Below are 23,182 nucleotides of genomic sequence, written 5' to 3'. Positions count from 1 at the left end.
GCAATGGTTAATCCCGTTTGGTGGTATCCGGCCAGATTTACCAGCGTGATACCACCAAACCTGTAATAAGCCCCTATGATTAGGAAGAGAGGACTTGGGGGATGGAGATTTTCCTTAAAGGATAGTTCCGGGACTTTTTTTTATTGTCCCTACGGTTCGGCCATGTGTTTTTAAGCATAAATCGGTAGATCGTAGAAAACTTTCCTATGGACCATACCCGACTTTTCGTCCACTAACGCACTCGAAATCAGCCGCCATTTTCTGATAATCCTCTCACTTGCCGCATCGCCCTGGCTCACCTGCTTTTGCGGCACTAAATCAAATCCCCCGCCCCTGAGCCTGACATCAGCAGACGCGTACCGCCCATTTCCCAACGCCAAAGCATGTTTCGTGTCAACAATCGCTGCGCCTCAGCTAATGAAGTGTCGCCATGGAAATGGCAGGACGCCTCTTTCCTCAATAAGTATAAACACACCGTTTCACAACACACAGCAGCAGATTTTCGATTCCATTACTCTCTGTGTGTTACTTTGAGTGTTCTGTGACTCGTTTCTGTGCTCTGGTCAGCTACCTTCGCCGCTTCTAGGCCTTGTGAACACCTGTACCATCTCTGTAAATTATTTTACTTTCTTTACCACACAATGGCTACAATAATGCCGTATATGTACGAGCCCGAGTACACCGAGGAAGAACTACTGGAAAGGCAAGCACGCGAAAACGATGGGGATTCGGACGGCAGTTGGGAGGACCAGTCAACGGATGAAGAGCCTGGACCATGTCGCATGGACGGCGTCTCCACCTGGTGCACGTGCAATCGGTGCGAGCTAATGCCAACTGAGGAGGAGAACTGCTGCTGCCGTGAAAATTCCGGGTGCTTGGCCTACATTTCGGAAGGCGAGCCAAGTCCGCAATGCATCACCGAGCTGCCAGAGTTCAGGGAAGCCTGCCTCTCACGGACCGTGTTGAGGATGATGATGGTGCTTATGCACGAACTTCGCGGCACTGTTCGTCCGCGTAATCCGAGTAACGAGTAAGTATACTCTGGTTTTGATGTCAGTGATGCCACTACTATGTCATGGTCGTCTCCCACATATAAAATTACATCTACATATCATTCGAATGCATGTAAATTGGGTCCATATTGTGCATTTTCTAGATAGAATTTTTTTCAAAGCAGAATGATAAGAAAGTTTTGTCATTTTAATACAGTTTGCATCTTTCATTTTCACAGGTGGTACAGGCTGGTGGCCTATCGTTGCTTCACTTGGTGGCTTCACGGGAGGCTCGGACACCGCGTTCGGAGAGTAATACCTGCCTGTGCGGTACTTGCCATTAGACAACATTTCCCAAGCGACAGTGGACAATACCGCAGATTTTCCCTGGATGTGCAGCAACCGGAACTTTACAATGTGTAATGTTTATTATTTATGTTCAATTGAAATTAAGATCTAAAATAAAACCCAACATATATTTTAACAATGGTTGTTTTCATTTTTTAAATGAATCTAGTGTGTCTCCATTGAATAGTCTTCCTGTGTCTTGTCTGCACGACCAGCGCCCCAATCCACCCCCCGCCCTATCAAAGGCAGTTCGCACCGGGGTACTTGTGCTGCCAAGTGGAGCTGTCAGGGAGCGATAAAGGCCAAGAGGTGCCAAAGACCATGTACACTTCAAAGTGGTCTATAGAGCATGGGTTGTTGTTCCCATGTCTACCTCCAGACCCCGTGTCTCCTGCCAAGCATCCCCCCTCACGCTGGACGGCCCCCTGCAATCCACATAAGTGTGTCTCCATTCACGAGTCTTCCTGTGTCTTGTCTGCACGACCAACGCCCCAATCCACCCCCCGCCCTATCAAAGGCAGTTCGCACCGGGGTACTTGTGCTGCCAAGTGGAGCTGTCAGGGAGCGATAAAGGCCAAGAGGTGCCAAAGACCATGTACACTTCAAAGTGGTCTATAGAGCATGGGTTGTTGTTCCCATGTCTACCTCCAATATGAAGGCGGAAGATTCTCCATCCGTGTCGTTATTGCAGTCATCAGCCACTTCAAGCGCCTATCGGGTAATCTTACTTGGCTATTCTGCCACTGACTTTTTTTAGGCATGTAAATCAATAGTTTTAATTTATCGTGTAATTATTTTACCTAATGGTACACCCTTGTACTCGTCCTCTAGTCTTTGTTTTCAGTTATAATTATTGTTATCCAAAATAATGCAAGTACTGTCTTTCAGGGAGATGCTGAGGAGTCCAACGTATTGACGACAACCGTTGATGTCACTCAGATTTAGCCATTGATATGTCCTTCTGTCGTCGCCCTCCTATGTGTCTTCTTTTTTCAATATTGTGTTCATTACTAATGAAAGTCCTACGTTTCAGGGAGTCGATGGAGCATTAGTCCAAGAAGAAGGGGGAGCATGCAGTTACGGGTCGGCGCAACAGCTTGCAGAAGTGTGCACCGCAGTTACATCGTCCCTTGATGTTCTTATGCATTTCGAGGTATGGATACTGACAGTTCGATCAAGCGAAATCATATGACGTGATTACATCCTCTATACTTCCATCTTTATTAACGCAAGTACTATGTTTCAGGGAGATGACGGAGCTTCTTCTACAAGGACATCACCCCTAGTAGTTGATGCAGATCTCTGGGTGGTGACACTTCCAACGATCGAGCAAATCGAATCATATTTACATATCCATTATTTATTTTAGACAACTGATCATTTGTGCAGGTCTATTTAGATGAGCCGTTGACGCCTGCACAAAGTTTATGTTCTTTTTAACAAAATAGAAAACCATACTAATGCAATTACTGTGTTTCAGGGAGTTACTGAAGCATCATCTTCAATAATATCATCAATGGAAGTCTATGAGGAGCCCGAGGTATGGATCTTGACAGTTCCATCTAACTAGATCAACAATGCGTGAATAATTGTCGTTTGAATGTTCTACACAAAGCGTTCATTCGTGTTTTGCTATTGAGATGTATGTGGGTATTGGTCCCCAAGTACATTTTGTGTTTTCGATATTATTATACATACTAATGAAAGTTCTATGTTTCAGGGAGTCAATGGAGTGTCAGTGCGTGATGGATGTGCTTATCATGAAAATATAGTCGTTGCAGCGCAAGAGGAAGTGGAGACATGCACACACGAGTCGGAGCAACAGCGTCCTGATGTTGAAGTTCGAGGCAAGAAAGTTTCAAAGAAAAGAAAGCAAAAGAAGGTTAGTGTCCTGGTCACTATATTATGTTGTTTTTCACTGTTAATAGTTCAATACTGTAAGTTGTGTTTAAACTGAACATCCCTTTTCCAATCTGTCCTCTAGTTGCGAGTGGGTGTACGAACTAGATCTACACAGACAGTGAAGCGAACGAGAGATGTTGCTTGTCAAACCTTTTGGCAGGGACTTGAGACTGGAGATGCATCGTGCCACTGGGAAGAATATGAAGTGATTGACAACGGAGCTATACCACATCCAGCCATTGATAGTGAATGTCCTCCTGGTAGTTCGGATGCAGTCGGAGATCAGTTCACAGAATCCACACCCGCAAAAACTAAGACCGCGAGAAAGTTGAAGAAATTGTCTTATTCACCCATCGCCGGAGAAGGAACAGATGTTGCAATGGATGAGAATGAAGTGGACGACAATGAAACACCATCAATATCACTGAACATAGCGGAAGACGATATCATAGATTCTACCTTTCATGTGAGTGACATGTCCTCAACGTTACAGGCCGAACCAGCTGGGATGCAGAGTGACAGTATAAGGAAAGAGGCCAAATTCATTGTATTCGATAGTTGTTTGATTGATATTATTATTCGGATGAAATGTGGGCATTCGGTTGGTGGGGAAGTATGTGGGGAGCCATTGATTAATGTGACTCGTGCAATTCGAGGCACTAACCTTAAAATACATGCCACCTGTACAAAATATCATCCTTTCTCATGGTCTGCACAACCCATGCTGGGGCAACTGCCAGCAGGCAATCTACTTTGTGCAGCGGCTGCACTTTTTAGTGGTTCAAGTTTTAAAAAGTTAGAGTCTTTCTTTCAGTTTGTGGGAATCCATTTCATTGCGAAAACTCAGTTCTACAAATACCAAACCGATTATCTATTTCCAGCCATTAGCGAAGCTTGGAGAATGGAAAAAATGTCTATTGATAGTACATTCGCGGGCAAACGGTTCAGGCTAGCCGGTGATGGACAGTGCGACAGCCCAGGATTTTCAGCCAAGTACTGCACCTACCACTTTCAGGACATGGAAAGTAAGAAAATTGTGAGTTCGGTGGTCGTGCAGGTGTCACAAAGTACATCCTCAGTGGCCATGGAGAAAGTTGGCTTTGTAGCATCATTGCAAGAACTACAATCGCGGGGAATGGTGATCGACCTGATAGCCACGGACAGACACGTTTCAATTGGCAAGACAATGAGAGAAGAGTACAAAAATATAAATCACCAATTTGACGTGTGGCATCTTGCAAAAACAATCAATAAAAAAATGTCTGCTGCAGGTAAAAAAAAAGAAACGCAAGGTATTTCACAGTGGTCCAAGTCAATCAGCAACCATCTTTGGTGGAGCTCAAAAACATGTGGAGGGTCGTTGGAAATTCTACTGGAAAATGGCGGTCAGTAATGCTACACTGCACAAACGTTCACCGTTGGAACACAAACCAACATTTCCACAATTGTGAACATGGCCATTTGTCCACAGAGGAGGCACGGAAGAAGAAGTGGTTGATTCCTTCATCACCCACTCACAAAGCCATTGAAAAGATTGTATTTGATAAAACTATAACAAGAGATTTGAGGGGACTCACGGAATTCTGCCACACAGGAGATTTGGAGGTGTTCCACAATATGTGCCTAAAGTACAGGCCAAAACGATTGCATTTTGGCATGGAGGGCATGATAAATCGGACTCTTCTAGCGGTCTTGGCACATAACCATAATGTTGGACGTCAACAAAGTAGGACGACCGGAACTTTAGGGACGCTTCGCTACAATAAGGCCTTCACTAAAAGAAGTAAACAATGGGTGATCAAACCAGTGTTTGAGGATATGCAATATGAGTTTATTGAGAGACTTATTGTTGACGTCCTAGATAGGCACATAAATGGAGTTGTGAACGAACCTGTGCAGGGGACAACTGCATTGCCACCCAACATTGCCTCTGTTCCATGTCCACCTAAAGAAGAGCTCATTGAGAAATACACATCACGGTTTAAATGATTGTAATTTGATTGTCTGTTCTCTCGAGTCTCCTCATGTCGCAGGCCCATTGAATATGTGTATCTATGTAATGTGTAAATTAAAGTGATTGCTCGGTGTACATGCAATGTGTCTATCCAACCTTGTTCATCTGCGCATTAAATTAAACCAAACAGTATTATAAATCATTTTTCAAAAAATATAGAATGTCTACGTATTTATGGTTCTCTGGGGCTGCAAAGCACGCAGACAAAATGCAAAAATGGAGTGTAAATTTCAAGTCCTGTGAGATGGCCTTACACTGAATGTTGCTAAATAGGAATGTGCGCTCGTTCAAAGTGAAGGTCAGCTGCTTTGATTTTTTGCTCGGGTGCCGGAATGGCCCACGACTCAGTATAAGGTTGTATTGTTATTTGACCTTGACAGGCCGGGACCATCCCGAAAGACTTCTTTTTGGGGGTGTGGGGCAATAAGGTAAGAAACGATAATGAAGCCATTTCATGTTCGTTCATTAGAAGAAATAACGTCGGCATAGAAGGAGTGGTATTTCGGGGCTGCCCTACGCACAGACACAATGGAAAATGCAAATATAATGTAAGTAACTCTTTAGATGAGTTTATACCGCAATTTAATTACTATACAGTAGCTTTAAAGACAGGTTAAGTTGTACTTGTTCGTTCTATGTGGCATATTGTTTTGTACCGCCACTATCTTGAGGAGAACCATCTCCTTTTAAGGAAGCACCTCAAAACCTTCCTCTTTGCTTCTGCTTTCTCTCTCCCTCTCCCCTGCTACAACTGGTCCACTGTCTGCGACCTCGGTCCTGTGCCCTTCCACTCTCCACCTGCACTGCCTCCCTGTCAACCCTTGCACTGGGGGACTGTCTCAGTATCCTACAGCCACCCCTTGATGTATAATACCCAGTTGCACTGTCCTAGCTATGAAATAATTTCCCGACCTAATATATAAAATGAATAATTTTAATAAAGATCTGATGGTGAGACTAATTTCATTTTTTATGTTTTTCAAACAGGTACATCATGCATTACTGCATGTGTCACGAGTACCAGACACCGGCGGATGGTTTTTTTAACCGCCAGTTGCTTCTCCGCGTGAACAACGTTACCACCCTGACCATTTTATGGGACGATCGCCAAGTACAAGTATGCCCTTACGCGGTACTAACGGCTAGATGCAACATACAGACCGTTGTGGTGGCCTAGTGCCTCGTTGTTGGAACAGCCATGCGATTATCAGTGCGACCGAAGAGCTTATTTTATCGTAAACCAACACCCTGTGTACTGCACACGAACATCGCTTGCCTCAAGACGATCTATTTTGGATCGAGAGCAAAGAAAAATGCAAATCCCAGAATATTCTCTAAACATTTGATGTCGAATAAATGTAATTTGCCAAATGTACAATCTTGCCGTTTGCTTTTAAACCACAGTTTCATATTCCGAATTGTGGCGCTGTATTGTGAGATGATCCAAGACCCTGTGTACAGCAAAGGAACATCGCGTGCCTCAAAACGAACTTTTTGGAACGTGAGCAAATAAAAATGAAAATCACTGAATATTCTCAAAACATTTGATGTCAAATAAATGTACTTTACCAAATTTACAATCTTGAAGTTTAATTTAAAAGTACAGTTTCATATTCCCGATTGTGGCGCGCTGTGTTGTGTGAGCTCATCTGTTTTGATTTCCGGGTTCTGTGTGGAGTCGCGTAGAAGACGCCTGGGCGCGTTTGCCTACGCAGCTCAGTCACGTCACGGATAGAGGCGGGGAATATGAATGTTTTGATAAAGTCTGTTTCAGGGGCGGGGGATTTGATTTAGTGCCGCAAAAGCAGGTGAGCCAGGGCGATGCGGCAAGTGAGAGGATTATCAGAAAATGGCGGCTGATTTCGAGTGCGTTAATGGACGAAAAGTCGGGTATGGTCCATAGGAAAGTTTTCTACGATCTACCGATTTATGCTTAAAAACACATGGCCGAACCGTAGGGACAATAAAAAAAAAGTCCCGGAACTATCCTTTAATATGTTTTCTCTATAAATTTCCTGAATTTTAATCTAAAAAAGGAAGATGAAAGAAAATCTGGTAACTTCCCCTTTTGGACTTCATAGACCAATGCCTCATCCATGTAGACCACCTCGACTCTGAATTCATGGAACATGGAACCATTTCCCCTTAAGACCCATCAGATATAGCTCAGACAAGATGCATGAGAATCCTTGGTTCTCAACTCATTTGCCAGGGATCACAAGTCTTACAAAAATTAGCCTTTTTTATTTCATTTATGAGAAATTGATTTTATATTATCAAAAAAGGAAAACATAATAAATCAAGTTACTATCAATTGGGAACCTGGTCCTGCTGTGTTACTGTTAGCGTGAAATCATATTTTCCAGGGAGAAAAAACATTGTCTAAGACCAACCCCATGGCTACGCTGACGCAGTTATGATTTGCAAAGTTATTCCAAGTGTTGTTCATCCAACTAGGGAGATATGCATTATGAAGCTTTGTTTAAAAACTAGGGGCCTCATTACACGGTAGGCGGTGAGCCATGGCGCTATTAGCGCCATGGCTCATGCCGGTAAAATACCGGCACCGCCTTGGCGGAAAGGGGATTTACCGCCCCATTCCAAGGTTGGAGGGGCGGTAAATCCCCCTTCCGCCATTGCCCTTCCCCATTCCCATTTCTGCCACATAGGGCTCTATGGGAATGGGGAAGGTGCTAATTACGGCACCGCAATTTTGCGATGCCGTAATTAGCTCCGAGGTCCCTTAGCGGGTTGGATTTTAACGCCTGCAAAAAGCATGCGTTAAATCCCCCAACCCGCAAAGGGACCTCGTAGTAAGGCGGTAAGGATTTACCGGTACCGGTATTTTACCGGTACCGGTAAATCCCTACCGCCATCCGTGTAATGAGGCCCTAGATGTTATCTTCGAAGCTCACAACATGCTAAAAACTGAAATGAGAAAAAAAATGAACAATTCTTGTTTCACGTAATGAACAGTAAGAAATAAAATTAAAAAAGAACTGTAGGTATCCAGTAAAAGAAGGGTTTGCAATCAAATAAAATGTACCTTATATTTCTGTGTGGCGTTTCTTAAGTCTATGCTAGCGATGAGCCAGCTATCGGAGTATTCGTTGGATGTCCAGAGCATATAATCGAAGCTCTCTCCTTCTGGCCTGATGTACAGGTTCAGTCTGCTGGGTCCTAAGGGTGCCTCTGAACCTGCAATCTGGTAGACCAACCTGACACAGGCCCACTCTTCTGGCTCCAGATCAGGGCTCAGCAAGATGGCTCTCTCGCCCGGATCACCGTAGGAGGCATCCACAGATATGTAATGAGCTGCAAATGCAAGCAAACAATAACAACATGAATGAACTTCATAAACCCATAGAAATAGAATATTTTCTGGAAGCAGCAAATCTGCAAACCGAGCATGCTCATCACACAGGGCGATGGAACACCAAGGATTGCATTTGCCAAAGCAACCTATCATCAGTCTAGAAGATTTTATAAAGCAAATACATGCAATTGTTTCACAGTTGACCGTTATTAAGAATGCAATGTTGTGGCCCATAAAACCAGGTGCACAGGCAAATAGAATGCACACTTGCATCACTTCGAATGTCTTTTTCAAGTTTGGAATTTTTCCTCGGGAATGTGTTCAGCTTCAACATGTAGTGAGTGGGTCTCTCTAATCAGAACCATGAATATGCATTCAAATGTAAGCAAACACATAAATCACATGTATGCGTGTGTGGAATCGTTATAAGCCTGAATCATGACAATATCACGGGATCCCCACAAACCTCACACGACATGGGTGCAATACATTCTATGGACCAGCTCACCCAAACCCTGCGGTATAAATATGAAAATTAAGTGTAAAGTACTATGTTCCGATCTGTGCTACAGTAGAGGCAAACATGGCAACATGCCCGGTTCCATTCGGGCAAATACTCATCCAGTCCCTTATTCCCTTGGACTCGTGCGCATTTAGATTAGAATCAGGTGCATCAGCGCCGGCGTGTCAGGGACTAGCAAGTCTGCTAGTACTTAACCCTGATTTCCCACCCTCGCCAAATCTCTGAATTCCATTTTGTTGTTGTCACCCAAATTGCCATTTTACTCGTTTAGATTACTACTGTAATGTAATGTCCCCTTATTTGAAGAATTACCAGCATCTAGATTAGATTTTTGGCCTTCCCACACTAGTTTCAGTTTTTAGAGAATGTATTGTTCTTAGCCTTGTTTTAGTAAACCTTTGATCTGTTGTGTGTGCCTAGACGCTCTTACGCCTCATAAAACATACAACAGTGCCTTTATCTCAATTTGCGCATTAAGAACTACAGTTCCCTGCTCATTTGTAGTACTTGTGCGCATTTAGATTGGAATCAGGCATGTCAGCGCCAGCGCGTCAGGGACTAGCAAGTCTGCATAATTCTGCGTGGGACACACCACCACAAACCACAGGCTGCCAATCTCTCAGACTCCCAGAGATCCATAAGTGCGCAAACCTTGTTCTTATTAATTCTCATGACCGTATGGATCTCAGCCTTCATGACCCCTTAGGGAAAACAACTCACAATCTGGATGCATTTGAGAATGACATTCCTGATACATCCAGCCTTTACATAGTGCTGATTAATTCATCCAGCACTTCATCATTACCCGATTTAACCATTCAAACAGCATCTACCCACCACCTAAATTCAATTGCAACAAAAGAAAGAAGGGATTAACCAAACCCTTATCATTTCCTTGTTAAGTACCCGCTCCTTAGAGAAACATACTATGAATATCTGTGAGTATATCCAGGAACAGTACATTGATATAATGGGCCTCATTACGAGGTTCGTGGAACAGGTTAACGGGCTCCGCTAATGGATGGACCTGTTAAACCCGTCCCGCGAAATTACGAGGTTCCCTCGCGGGACCCGGTAAGGATGCCTGGCAAAACCAGGCATCGTTACCGGGTCCCGCGAGGGGAAGAGGGAGCAAACAACGGGCGGCTGGTAATCGACCCGTTGTTAGCTCCCTCTCCCATTCCCATTGAGCCCTACGGGGGCTCAGATGGGAATGGCGAAGGCCCGGGCCCGGGTTCTCAGAGGTAGGGATTACCAGGCCCTCCGTACTCAGAATGGCCCGGTAATATCCCATTCTGGGAACCCGGTAAAGGAGCTCGGTTTGGCGGCAGCCATGGAGCTAATAGCTCCATGGCTGCTGCCAAACTCGTAATGAGGCCCAATGTGTGTTACTGAAACATGGATGAAGGACTCGAGCGGGCCAAATATTGAACTAGCCACCCCAGAAGGTTATACACTTTATGGCCAGAATAGAGACAATAATAAATGGGGAGGAGTTGCCATCCTAGCAAGACAAGGGGCCTGATTACACAGTAGGCGGAGAACCATGGCGCTATTAGCGCCATGGTTCATGCCGGTAAAATACCGGCACCGCCTTGGTGGAAAGGGGAATTACTGCCCCATTCCAAGGTTGGCAGGGCGGTAATTCCCCCTTCCACCATTGCCCTTCCCCATTCCCATTTTTGCCCCATAAGGCTCTATGGGAATGGGGAAGGCGCTAATTACGGTACCGCAAATTGCGGTACCGTAATTAGCTCCACTGGTCCCTTTGTGGGTTGGTCTTCAATGCCTGCAAAAAGCAAGCGTTAAATTCCCCAACCCGCAAAGGGACCTCGTAGTAAGGCGGTAGGGATTTAACGGTAAAATACCGGTACCGGTAAACCCTTACCGCCTACCGTGTAAAGAGGCCCAAGGACTCTGCCTCTTTCAGGCTCGTGTTAAATGCGATGGATGTGAAATAATACTCCTCAAAGTTACCCCTAACGCCAATCACTGTGTTAATTTCATTTTGTTATACCTCCCTCCCCAGGACACCCCTACGTTGATGGAGGAAATTGTTAGCATTCTAACCTCGCTTGCTAAATCTAATGTCACCACTATGCTTCTGGGTGATTTCAATAGATGGCTGGGCAATGACCTAGACGTTGAGGATAAGTTACTTGAGCAAACTTTCCAAAATCTTGGCTTCATGATTCATAATAGTGAACCAACCCACCATAAGGGCAATATTCTGGACTGGGTGTGGTATCTAAGGGCATGCAAAGCAGTGCTCTGACAAATAAGCCACGTATCTGGTCGGATCACCATTCAGTGAATTTTCCCCTAGCGTTGTCCATTAGGCTTACTCAGAAAAAGAATGAGCTAAAACAAGTAAATAGCAGAAACTATAACAAACTCTGCATCAAAGACCTTGCTACTTGTATGGCTGTATGGCTAATGCCATGGACTCTACTTAAGACACTGATACGCCTTGCGATTTAGCAGCTCATTATGATTAAACCCTATTGGTCCTAATAGAACAAGTAGCCCCATAAAATAGAAAACGGTGAGAGAAACGGTGAGAGAACACATGCAGAAAAGGGAGAAAAGGGATACAGATAAAACGGAAGAAAATAAAACCATCTGCAAAGCTCTGGAGAAGTCACATAAGAGCGAAATACAAGAGGAAAAGAGGAGATTTTTTAATTTAATTTTTTTATTTTTTTTTAATTTAGCACTTTGGTTTACAAAATTGAAAACCTTTGGCTATTTTACTAATATACATCCTATATCTGTAAAGTTTGAATAAAGAAGGATGAAGAAAAGAACAAGAGAACACGCGAAAAAGTGGTAGATGGAACAACAAAGAGTGCAAAACATTAATAAATTAATTAAATCAGTCACAGTGCCAGCTTTGATACATTAATTGTCGGGCAAGGGCCTTTGTGAATATATTTTCTAAAAGGCACCCAATAGGTCTATTAGGCCGCAGTCTTGTTCTTCCTTTTTAGGACTCTGCAATTGCTTATATATATGTATCTTCCGCAGAGAGATTTTCAAATTTCTTGGATATCACCAAAATGAACTTTGTCACTGCTAAGTTAATTCGCTTTTTCACCCCTTGAAGAAGGGTGTTCCACCAGGTATTTGTCTCTCTCAGTCGGTAGTCTTTCCAGATTTCGCCCAGGTGTGGGTGTCTTTCGTTTGTAAACTCCGGACATTCCAATGTTAGATGTTTAATATTCAAATCGAAAAATCAGAAAATAAAACAAAAAATGTTTGGCATTCTGAAGAAATGAGAAAAACCACAAGCTCAACTGAGAATATTTATTCCATCCACAGCTAACTACCTTGAAGTCCAAAAGGCCTTTGCGGATAAAACTAAACTTGCCTACCTGAAAATTGCTGATAAAAGGATTCAATCCGGTGACTCAGATGTATTTAAAGCACCCATTACTCATCAGGGTACAGATAAGCCAGAGCTTCATTTCACTCCTATTTCTGGGGACACTGTGATGTCCACACTAAGGAATATGCGCCCCACAACATGTGTGGGTGATACCATCCCGGCTAAAATCATTCTTAGCGACGCTGAGTTGTTCAGTCCTTTTTTTTACCCGTTTTGTTAATGGCACTTTTATTCACGGGATAGTCCCTGATAATATAAAAAATGTCGTTGTAACACCACTTACAAAGAAACCTGGCCAAGATCCCAAGGAATGTAATAACCTGAGACCAATAACAAATGTCCCTTTTCAATTGAAAATAGTAAACAAAATCGCCACGGCACAATTTCAGGGACACTTGGAAAAAACGAATTTTCTGTATTACAGACAATCAGATTTTAGGTTAAATCATGGAACTGAAAACACTCTGGTGGACCTACAGGCTAACATGTTGAGCATAATGGATATAAGCAAGTCAGGGCTGCTGATGCTAAAGTCTCACCCAATCCACATATTGAACCTTATATGATGATACAGCCTGATTCAATGCCACTGGCACCCCTACTGCCCGCATGTACATTTGCATCAACACAATGGTTGCCCATGTCTCAAACGGCATGCAGCAATATTGATTCTACACATGTTATACAACCCGCGGTATCCCGACTGCCTGCATTTGACTTTGCTCCCCAAAAGGTTTGTCTCAAGCGCCATATTGTAAAAATGTTTCTTCTGCCACAGCAACACATAGGTTGTCCCAACTGTCCGCACTAGCCCACACATTACCTGATTACTTTCCGAAGACAATAATTGATCAGTGTAACAGTGACATTTTAGCCCCCACAACAGCCTCTGATTGGCTGCCACCGGAGCACATCAGCCTGCAGCAGAGAAGCCGGCAGGTGAAGCCGGCATCCTCAGGGAAGCCCGACAGGAAAGGCTATGCCTGTCTGGCCCTGTCCTGCCATGGCTGGCCACCTACACCCCATAAGCTACGTTCTCCCTCACCGAGTAGCGCAAACCATTTGCCTTACAATGGTGACCCCCCTACCAGATTCCACCTCGGTGGAGCTCTCTACGTTCTTACCCCCCACCCAATTCCACTACACTTCACCCAAAATGCTCGCAACACTGTGCGAGAAGCAGATATGGGTCCCACCCTACCTCACACAGACCCCACCCTCAGCCCACTTACAAATCCCAAAACTTAAACGGTCCCAGCCTCCCCCAAGTAAAAAACATCCACTCCCCGCCAAAACACCACCACTCTGGCTAAAGCCCACCTCCAAGCCTGCAGAAGAACAGCAGCTACCACAAATGCCAGACACCCGTTCCATCCCTCAAAACGGCACTCCAAGAAGTCTGACCCAAACAAGGAATTACAAAACAACAAGCAGCCAGCTTCATAACTTTAAAACCACCTCCCAGAGGCATTGCTGCACCAACCCATATGGGATCATGTGCTGCCCCAATGGTAAAAAAAGCTGGATTCGCTATGTGGTGCCCTTTCGGCAGTGATGCCTGTAAACCCTATGTGAGGTCCTGATCATGCCTAATACACCATGTGATGCCCCTCTGAGAATGATGCCTATAACACCATGTGATGCCCTGACAATGCCTGATACGCTATGTGATGCCCTTTCTGCAATGATGCCTGTAACCCCATGTGATGCTCCACTGGTGAAATTGTCCGACACGTTATGTGATTCACTTTCTGCAGTGATGCCTGTAACCCCATGCAATACTCCATTGGTAAAAATGCCTGATATGCTATCTAATGTCCCTCTGGAAATGATGCCTATAACCCCGTGGGATGCCTTGATAATGCCTGATACACTATGTGATGCCCATTCTGCAGTGATGCCTGTAACCCCATGTGATGCCCCATTGGTAAAAATGCCTGATACGCTATGTGATACCCCTCCTGGAATGATGCCTATAGCCCTATGCGATGCCCTAAGTGCAATAATGGCTGAAGCCCAGTTTGATGCCCCTCACTGTATGATGCCTTAAACCCAATATGATACCTTAATGCCTGACTCATTATGCAAAGCCCCCATAGCAACACAGAGCCCTCAGAAACATGGCTATACCCAGCCGCAGACCCTGCCCTAACTCTAGCCATCCCATCCAATTACTCTATTTTCAGGAAAGACAGATCACACTGCAAAGGGGTAGGGGTAGCCCTGATTGCCAAAGACTCACTAGTCAGTAGTGAGTTCAACAGTGGCTCGCACACCTCCAGTGAAGTACTGTCCCTCGAAATCACCCTCTCTCACACCTCCACACTAACTACCCACATATTATAGAGAGCACTCAGCCATATATCCACCTTTGAAGAAGACATATTACAAGTATGAACTTCGAACACCAAGCCCTCCTCACAAATTCTCCTCCTCAGTGACCTGAACCTGGGATTCAACACTATACCACTGACAGCAATGCCCTCTCCCTGACCAATGCTCTAACTGCACTTGAACTATCCCAATGCATCCACAGCCCCACCCACGCTAAGGGTTGGGTACTTGACTGGATTGTAGAAATAATCTGCCCCATTACCATCACCTCTAATGAATCATATCCATGGTCTGAACACAAAATGATATCATTCACCCTTCCAATACAGAAGGACGGCCCCCCACCAACACCGGCCACCATAAGCTCTCCAACCACTTGCGCAATTCCAAAAACATCAGAGCAACAAATATCCTTCCTTTACTCTCTGAAATCAACAGCCACCAAGAAACCGTGCCAGACGACCCAACATCTCTGGCTGACATCTACAACCCGATCTTAGCAAAAGCCATCAACACTGTGGCACCACTCAATCAACGAAAAGCCAGGCCCCTCTCCCACTGCAACTCCTGGTTCGCTCCAGACCTGAAAACCCAGCGACTAAAAAAGCAAGAAGCTGAAACTACCTGGAAAAACTCACCATTTGGTGCAAACAAAAGCAACTTCCTCTCAATAGCCAAAGCATACAAAAACACACTCCTCCTTGCCAAAAAATCCACATACAATGAAAGAATCTCCAACTCCAGCTGTAGCTCGCGTGAACTCTTTGTAATTTTACACGAACTATAAACACCATCCATCCCCAAAGACTGCTGCAACAAATTGAAGCATGGTGTGTCAGCATTCAAAACACACTGCTTGGCAAACTGGACTCCCTTCAGAAAAAGATCTGACAAAAACAGACCTCCCTTGCCCCAACCACACCTACTAAGATAAACACCACCTCAACCTTAACCCCTGTCATTCCACTTTAAGCCAGTCTCGCCACAAGAAACCCTAAGCATCATCCAAAGCCTGAAACCCACAAGATGCTATGCCAACATTTGCCCTGCTACTGTAACCAAGGACTGTGCCATAGAACAGGCTCCATTCATCAGTGCCCTGAACAATGCCTCTTTCATCACCTGTGAAGTCCCCACCAACCTCAAGGACAAAATAAATCTCCCTAAATCCTGACATCCCCACTAACTACCGCCCCATCACCACAGTCCCATTCCTACTCAAAATACTGGACAGAGTAGCATACCTCCAAGAAAAGTTCCCACATGACGCAATGACTTACGATACTAACCCCATTGGTAATCACAGTAGTGTGAAGCGTAAATTATGTAATATATATAGCTGTATTTACACCAAACACATTTTCTTTTCTGTAAGAGAACATATTGGAAAGTAAAGAAAGGCAGCACAAGCGGCACCCCTTCCACAAAAGCATACGGCCATAGGAAAGGAAAGAAACTGTGCATAGAAAAATGGACAGTCTGGAAGGCAAAGTGGAAAAATTGGTGAACAATTGTGCCACCTTAAAGGTTGCATACAAGGGTATATTATGGACAAAATAAAACAGCACTGGCAGACCTGCACATGTTCCCCTTGCCCATGTCAGAGCCTGCCATCCCCTCAAAATCCGTGTGAGGTGAGGCATTACGGTGATACTGCAATCTCTTCCTCCCCTCACAACCAACTTGTGCAAATCCCCAATTCCCCACAATAAGTATACACTTCTACTACCCTTTCCTAATGGTGGGTATTCAAGTAAACATTAATATTTAAAATGTTGCTGTGTGTATATGTGGTATTGTTTTTTTTTTTTAAATGGCGTTCGTTGGAATGACCGCAATTAAGGAAAAGGTAGGGGTCCTGTGGACACTGCAGCTGCCCGGCCTATCCACAATGACAATAGAGGCCTCCGTACGATGCAAGCATGCACATGTCTGCATGTTGTCCACCACCTATGATTACGTGTGGGAGCAGATGTTTGGTCGTTGTGCAAGTACACGCATGTGTATCTAGTCCTCTGTGTGCTGGTAACAATGCCACTGTGCAGCATATGTGAAGGAACGGTAATTAGGTCGAGGCAGCCACCAACGTCCTACAGGTGGACGTACAGATTATCATACAGATAAACATTGCACCTGCTATACCCTATATAGGACACTTATGCACATGTGCACAATGTATTCCTCCCAAAACACATCCTGCGAACAGCCGTCCCAAAGGAGAACAGTGGCGATGTCAACATGGGACCGCACCCACGCTGCGCGCGGGCCCTTATTTGGGAGGACACAATCCGGACCCTTGGACAGCAGCAAAGTATAGTGTTGATTAATGTACAGAGTGTTTTCCGGAAAGTACACACTTACAAACACAGCACAATGTGCCGTTGCATATGTATCTATGTTTTTGAACAATGTAGGATTGTTTTTCAGGTGCAAGTTCTCCACAGGAACCCTACAAAAAGGCCACAGCCCAGAGCTGCTCTGCAGTCTGTGTGCAGCTTTTCAGAACAGAGAAGCAGGCCACATAGGTTTGCCTTGTAAGTGATGGTGGTCCAAATCTGCTGTGTTACATTGCGTTTGCAAGTAATAGCAACCATGTCAGTCCGGCTCAGTAGGCACAGTAATGGAGAATATTATGAACGGCCCTTCCTGTGACGCACACCCGTAGGTGCGATAGTCCCCACTGTCCCAATCTCATGGGTAGCATGCTGAAAACTGGAGTATGTACATTTCCCCAATGATGGCGAGGGCCGTGCCCCAATAAACCAGAAACATTCCTTCTTCCCTTTCCACTTTCTTCTTTGCAGCATGCCGTCATTGCGTACTGTTAAAGAGTTCTACACGCATCCACCAATGACATTGAAGAGCTCTCCATGTAACAGTACCAGTTCTCTGCATACACACCCCAGCCAGAAACGTTATAATGCAACCCCTCTGCCTCCACAGTCCCATTTCCATGGGCACCATCCTCAAAATCCCTGGATGTGGCTTTCGTGCTTCATGCAGGCATGGGTGAATAACTTTCAACCAGAGTAGGGGGAGTTTGTTGTAAGGGGCGGCTCTGAAAAGAGCCTTTTTTTAGATGCTTCTAGAGAAACAGCTTTTTTTCAGTTTTTATTTGATTTTGGTGTTTTCTTGTGCTGACATTGCTACAGTAAACTCTTCACCGCATATTGTAGCTAGGCAAACACAACAGCATTACCAATGGGTGAGAACGAAATGCCATTTGCTTTGAAAACCACTGCATTTCCACAACTAGTGAGGTTATTGTTACAGAAGAACATCCCACTAGCGGACAACAAAGTATACATGCTTCTGTTGATGAGACACCTTTCGGTCTCTGGCTCGGAACAACATCCAGGAGCATTGCCCCATACTCTTTGTGGTGTTATGGATGAGAAAGGCACCTTGGCAGTGGGAAAAAGCCTCTTCACTACATTAAGCAACTTCTTCAGTCAACGGAACAATCCTAAACAAGACACGTAACCCATATGCATGCCACCGTACTGTATGACGATAACATCGACAGTAGCAAAAGTGGCCAGGTTTTTGCAAAGTGCATGCATGTCGGTGAAACTGCACTTGTAGACAGGGTTCCACAATGTGTCCACTCCTTCCAAACCGAAATTGCCATCAAAGTGACTTTCCAGGGCCTACTTGTGCAGATCTATCACAGAGGCATGTCAGCCAGACCCACCACACAGAGTAATGTACAACAGTATGAACGTCCCTTCCTGTGAACCACACCCACCGTACCTAACTGGATAATCCCCAAAGTCCCATGTCCATTGGCCAGCATAGTGAGAAGCACAGATTGTGGCACGTGCTCTTCCCAAAGTACCACGAGGGCGCACCCCACTAAAGCAGGAGCAGTCCTTCTTCCCTTCCACTATCTTTTGTCCACCACTACCTCATTGGGTACGGGTAAATAGGCAGACACTATTCCACCAATGCCATCCAAGACGTTAGCAACTAACACTGTTGTTTCTGAACAACACTTCATAGGTACCGTTACAAAATCACAATGCAAGTGTCCTGTCACTCGAAAGCATGTGCAGTAGAAAGCGCAGTAAAAGATTGCAAGATTTGGGCATCCACATGCATCCGCATGAGCACCCATCACCATAAAATGGAGGTATGAAAACTTTTTCTGCAGTATATTTACCACTGTGTTATAAGTGCCTCTGCGCATGGTATCTGCCAATGAGCGTCCATTACGTTCTTTAAAAGCATATTGTCTTTCTTTCCCCATCCCCTACCATCAAGTGGCTCTTCAGTGATATGTGCTTGCAACGTTTTCATTTACCCATATAATACATTGCAATATAGAAACAGGACCTCTCTGCTTTCCTTCTGACAATGCTCCGAAATGTTTTTCCCACTAACCCATCTCCTTCATAAATCATAAGAATATGCCCCCAAAAGCAAGACTGCATGTATCTTACCAACCTAAAGCAAGTTTCCCAAAGGTCACTGTCTGCACAGCTGTGCTTCTGTCTAGGCTGCACTATTGCAACAGGCACTTTTTAAATCTGCCAGCTTCTACTCTCCGCCCTCTGCAACGCATCCAGAACGCCCTCTGCAACGCATCCAGAAGAGGACTGCATGACTTGGGATGATATCTCCTCTGCACTGAAATGTCTGCAATAGCTCCCAGTGGCTGCGAGGAATAAGGTCAAAACCCTCTACATTATGCACAAGGCCTTCTGGGCCCTGGGACCTCAATACCTTCAACTCTCACTTCCTATATATCTCCGTGCTCGAGCTCTTCCATCATCAGCCTCTAACTCCCTCAGGATCAATCGCTTCTGCAAGCAACCATTGGGTGGTAGATGTTTTTTTAAGCTGGAGCCTCCCTCTGCAACAGCCTCCCTGCCTCCCTGAAACTTGAGGAGAACCATCACTGGTTCCGGAAACACCTCAAAGCCTTTCTCTTTGCGTCTGCTTTTTCTCCTCCTCTCCCTGGCTGACTGCCTGGCATAAACTGATTCTGCACTGGTTACCTGGTGACCGTGTGATGTCGGGCCCATGCCACCGCCCCCTGCCAGGTGAAACCCTGCACTGCCTTTCTAGTAAACCCCGCACTTGGGGACTGTTTTCTGTAACCCTAACAGTTCCTGCACCACCTGATGTCTGCACTTATCCTTGCACTTGGCACAATCGGCCCGTATTTTTACTTATTGTCATTTCTTCTTCTACTTATGTACTGCACCTTCCCCACCTCCAACCTATGCATTTGGGTGATGTAAGTCACACCTGGCGTAGCAGGTTTGTTGTCTCTGTCTCCCCTCTGTTCCCCCATCCCTTGCCTTGTTGCACTTTGCTAAACGTGTGTACAGGCGCATTACGCATGCCATAGCACACAATTATACATCATATGATAGCATACACAGAATGCATTCATAACAGTAGGATGCCTTGCACATACCTTGTACACTGCACAGGTTTTTTTTTTCTGCAGTACCCCACTTATTTCACACTTTTCAAAAATTATCGCTCACAAACAGCACTGCATTAATGTTAAGAACTTCACACAAGTACATACAGTTCATGCATATACCCAGGATGCCTGGCCATTACCTTGCACACTTCCACCATAGCCTCCTTCTGCACTTCTTTGTATAAAGAGACCTGGTGCCACACTTTTTGTGTACACACCACAACCACAAGCCTTACTGAAGACTGTCTTTCGCTCCACAGTCCCATTTCCATGGCTCCCATCCAGAAAATGGCTGGATGTGGCACATGTAATCCTGAAACTACAGTGTAATCCGCTGAGTTTTTGTGCTAAGAAGGGGGGCTGGGAGTGGTAAACAGAGTAGGCACTTGGGTCTTTAGTGGTCCCTCTGAAAAAGTTTTTATTTTGTTTTTGTGTATTTTACATGTTTTTTTACGTGCTTGCAAACCATCTTCTTTGCTTTTTCTCATTGTAATGACTTTCTGTTTGCTTCTCCTCCTTCATTTTTTACCGAATTATGGGCAATGCTTCATACACAGTGTACAAGAAAATGGTATTGGCAATGGCATTCAAATAAATGCCATTTGAAAGTAAGCAGTGTATGTTTAGGAAATTCATGCTCTCATAGTGGGTTAGTGCACATAAATGCAGACATGCTTCTGCTTCTGTTCATAAGGCACCTTCCGAGCTGTGACTGGTGACAAATTACACTGGCATGGCCCCATACTCCTCTTGGGGGATTGGGTGAGAAAAAACGACCTTGGCTGTGTGAAAAATCTGCATCATTGCATTCATTAACTTCTTCAGGTGACAGGGCAAATGTCCATACCACATGAGACCCAAATGTAGACCTCCATAATGCACCACGACAACTTCACCAGTAATGATAGAGGCCACATATCTAGGCGAACCATCCCACCAAAACTGCATGCATCGAGACTGGCCCACAAAGCATCCACTCCTTCCAACCCAAAATTAGCAGCAACGCCTCTTTGCACGGCATACCTGTACAGATCTTGTACACATGTATCACCCATGATCACCACTGTGCGTCTCTCCATGTCCACCAACCTCAATACACAGAGAGTATTGGGAGAAAGTAGTACCGCCCCTTCCTGTGAACCACACCTTTGACACATGATACCATAATTCCCACAGTTCCATTCGCATGCCCACCATGCTGAGAATGGCAGGATGTGGCGCGTGTGCTTTTCCAGCTGCAGCGAGGGTTACACCCCACTAAAGCAGGGACAATCCTTCTCCCCTCTCCACTGTTCTTCTTCCAGCAATCCCTCATTGAGGATTGTGGAATATTCACGCATGCATGCACCAATCACAGCCAAGAAGTCTGCATTCAACACTATAATTTCTGTACAGTACTCCATATGTACTGTTCAACACTCCCAGTACACGCCGCGTGTGCTTCCAAAGCACCTTCCGTACAAAGGTGTGGAAAAAACCACGTCAGCATCCGAAATCGTCCAGAGCGGTGCCCATCATGCCTTTGACCATGCACAGAAGAGTCTACTGCTTGCTGACAAATAATTGAGCAATGCATGAGAGCATGTGGCCATAAACTACAATCCACAAACGTAACATAGCCAGTGGCACTTCTACTCAACTCCAGCACCATAACACAGCAATGCATGGAATTATGTAACAGTTAGCAGATTCCACAAACATACCACCGCCTCCGCCACCCCTACCCACTTCCATGCACAAAGTATTATGTCACTGGCAACCAAACCGCACAATCTTCACAACATTGCGCCTACTCCCAGGAAGCTACACAAACCAGAATGTCCAAGTACATAGCCTCTTCTATATTGACAGTGTTCCAACACTGCATCCAGTGGGCACACGGCAAGATTTTCACTGCACAATCTCCAGCCATACACCAAAAACCGTAGGATGTTCCAACAATGACCGCAACCATGGAACCAACAATGTATGCATGCCAGGGCACTTCTGGTGGTCTATGAAGAGTAAAATGTGCTCCACAACCATTCTGTGAAGGTGATCACCCTCTGAGAGATGCAGTCAAAACTGCATTGCTGCAGTGGGTGTGGTGAAGGCCTTGTCTTTCGGGTGCATGGCCTACAGCCTTTTGCCATGCACCCCATAGTCTAGGCCTTGGCCACACCCTCCACAACGTAATCCAGCCATGCATGGCAACATCTCACCAAGTACCACAATCCACGCACATACAACAGGCACCGGCCTTCCTACCCAAGCTCTGCACCGTTATACAGCTGTGCATAGAAAGATTCACCTTCTACCAGAATCTATAAACTTAACCCAGCCTCTGGCACCTCTACCCGATTTCATTCACATACGATGGTGTTACTGCCAACCCAACCACCCAACAGTATTTGCATGTCAACTGACTTCAGCTGCTCTATCAAGTCTACAATGTGCTCCACAACCATTCTGTAAAGGTGAGGAGTTTGTGACAGATGCAGTCTAAACTGCATTGCTGCGGTGGGTGTGGGCAAGGCCTAGACTCCCACACCCAAACCCACCACAACATAATGCAGCCATGCATGGCATCATGTGCTCACGTACCACACTGCACACACCTGCCACAGCCACCGCCACTACTACCCAACCTCCACACCATAATACAGCTATTCATGGAAACATAACACAGCCTCCGGCACCCATACCCACTTTCATTCACATAGTACATCTCCCAGCTCTCTATTCGGTACAGAAAAACAATACTTCATACTGCAGTACTTAAGTCACCACTTTGCGCAATGGACACTACGCAATCCTATGCAATATGCAGTTTAGCCTGTCTCCACTTCTATGGACACACTATTGAAGATTTGCGCCCACTTCACACACTGCAGTATCCATGCACATAGAAGGTGCACTTCAACCCTACCCTCTTCGATACTGTCAGTA

General features: G+C 45.1%; 1 protein-coding gene across 1 annotated transcript in view; it reads right to left on the bottom strand.

Annotated features, from left to right (window-relative positions):
• MAMDC2 (MAM domain containing 2) overlaps nucleotides 1-23,182 on the bottom strand; it is a 682,997-nt gene that overhangs the window by 348,660 nt on the left and 311,155 nt on the right. The window contains exon 3 of the mRNA XM_069625792.1: nucleotides 8,303-8,571. Coding sequence (XP_069481893.1) covers nucleotides 8,303-8,571 — 269 coding nt within the window. The remainder of the gene's footprint in view (nucleotides 1-8,302; nucleotides 8,572-23,182) is intronic.

This window comes from Ambystoma mexicanum, chromosome 6p (genome assembly GCF_040938575.1).
Source record: "Ambystoma mexicanum isolate Mex_15411 chromosome 6p, UKY_AmexF1_1, whole genome shotgun sequence".
Lineage (NCBI taxonomy): Eukaryota > Metazoa > Chordata > Amphibia > Caudata > Ambystomatidae > Ambystoma > Ambystoma mexicanum.
This window is presented reverse-complemented; position numbering and strand designations above follow the sequence as displayed.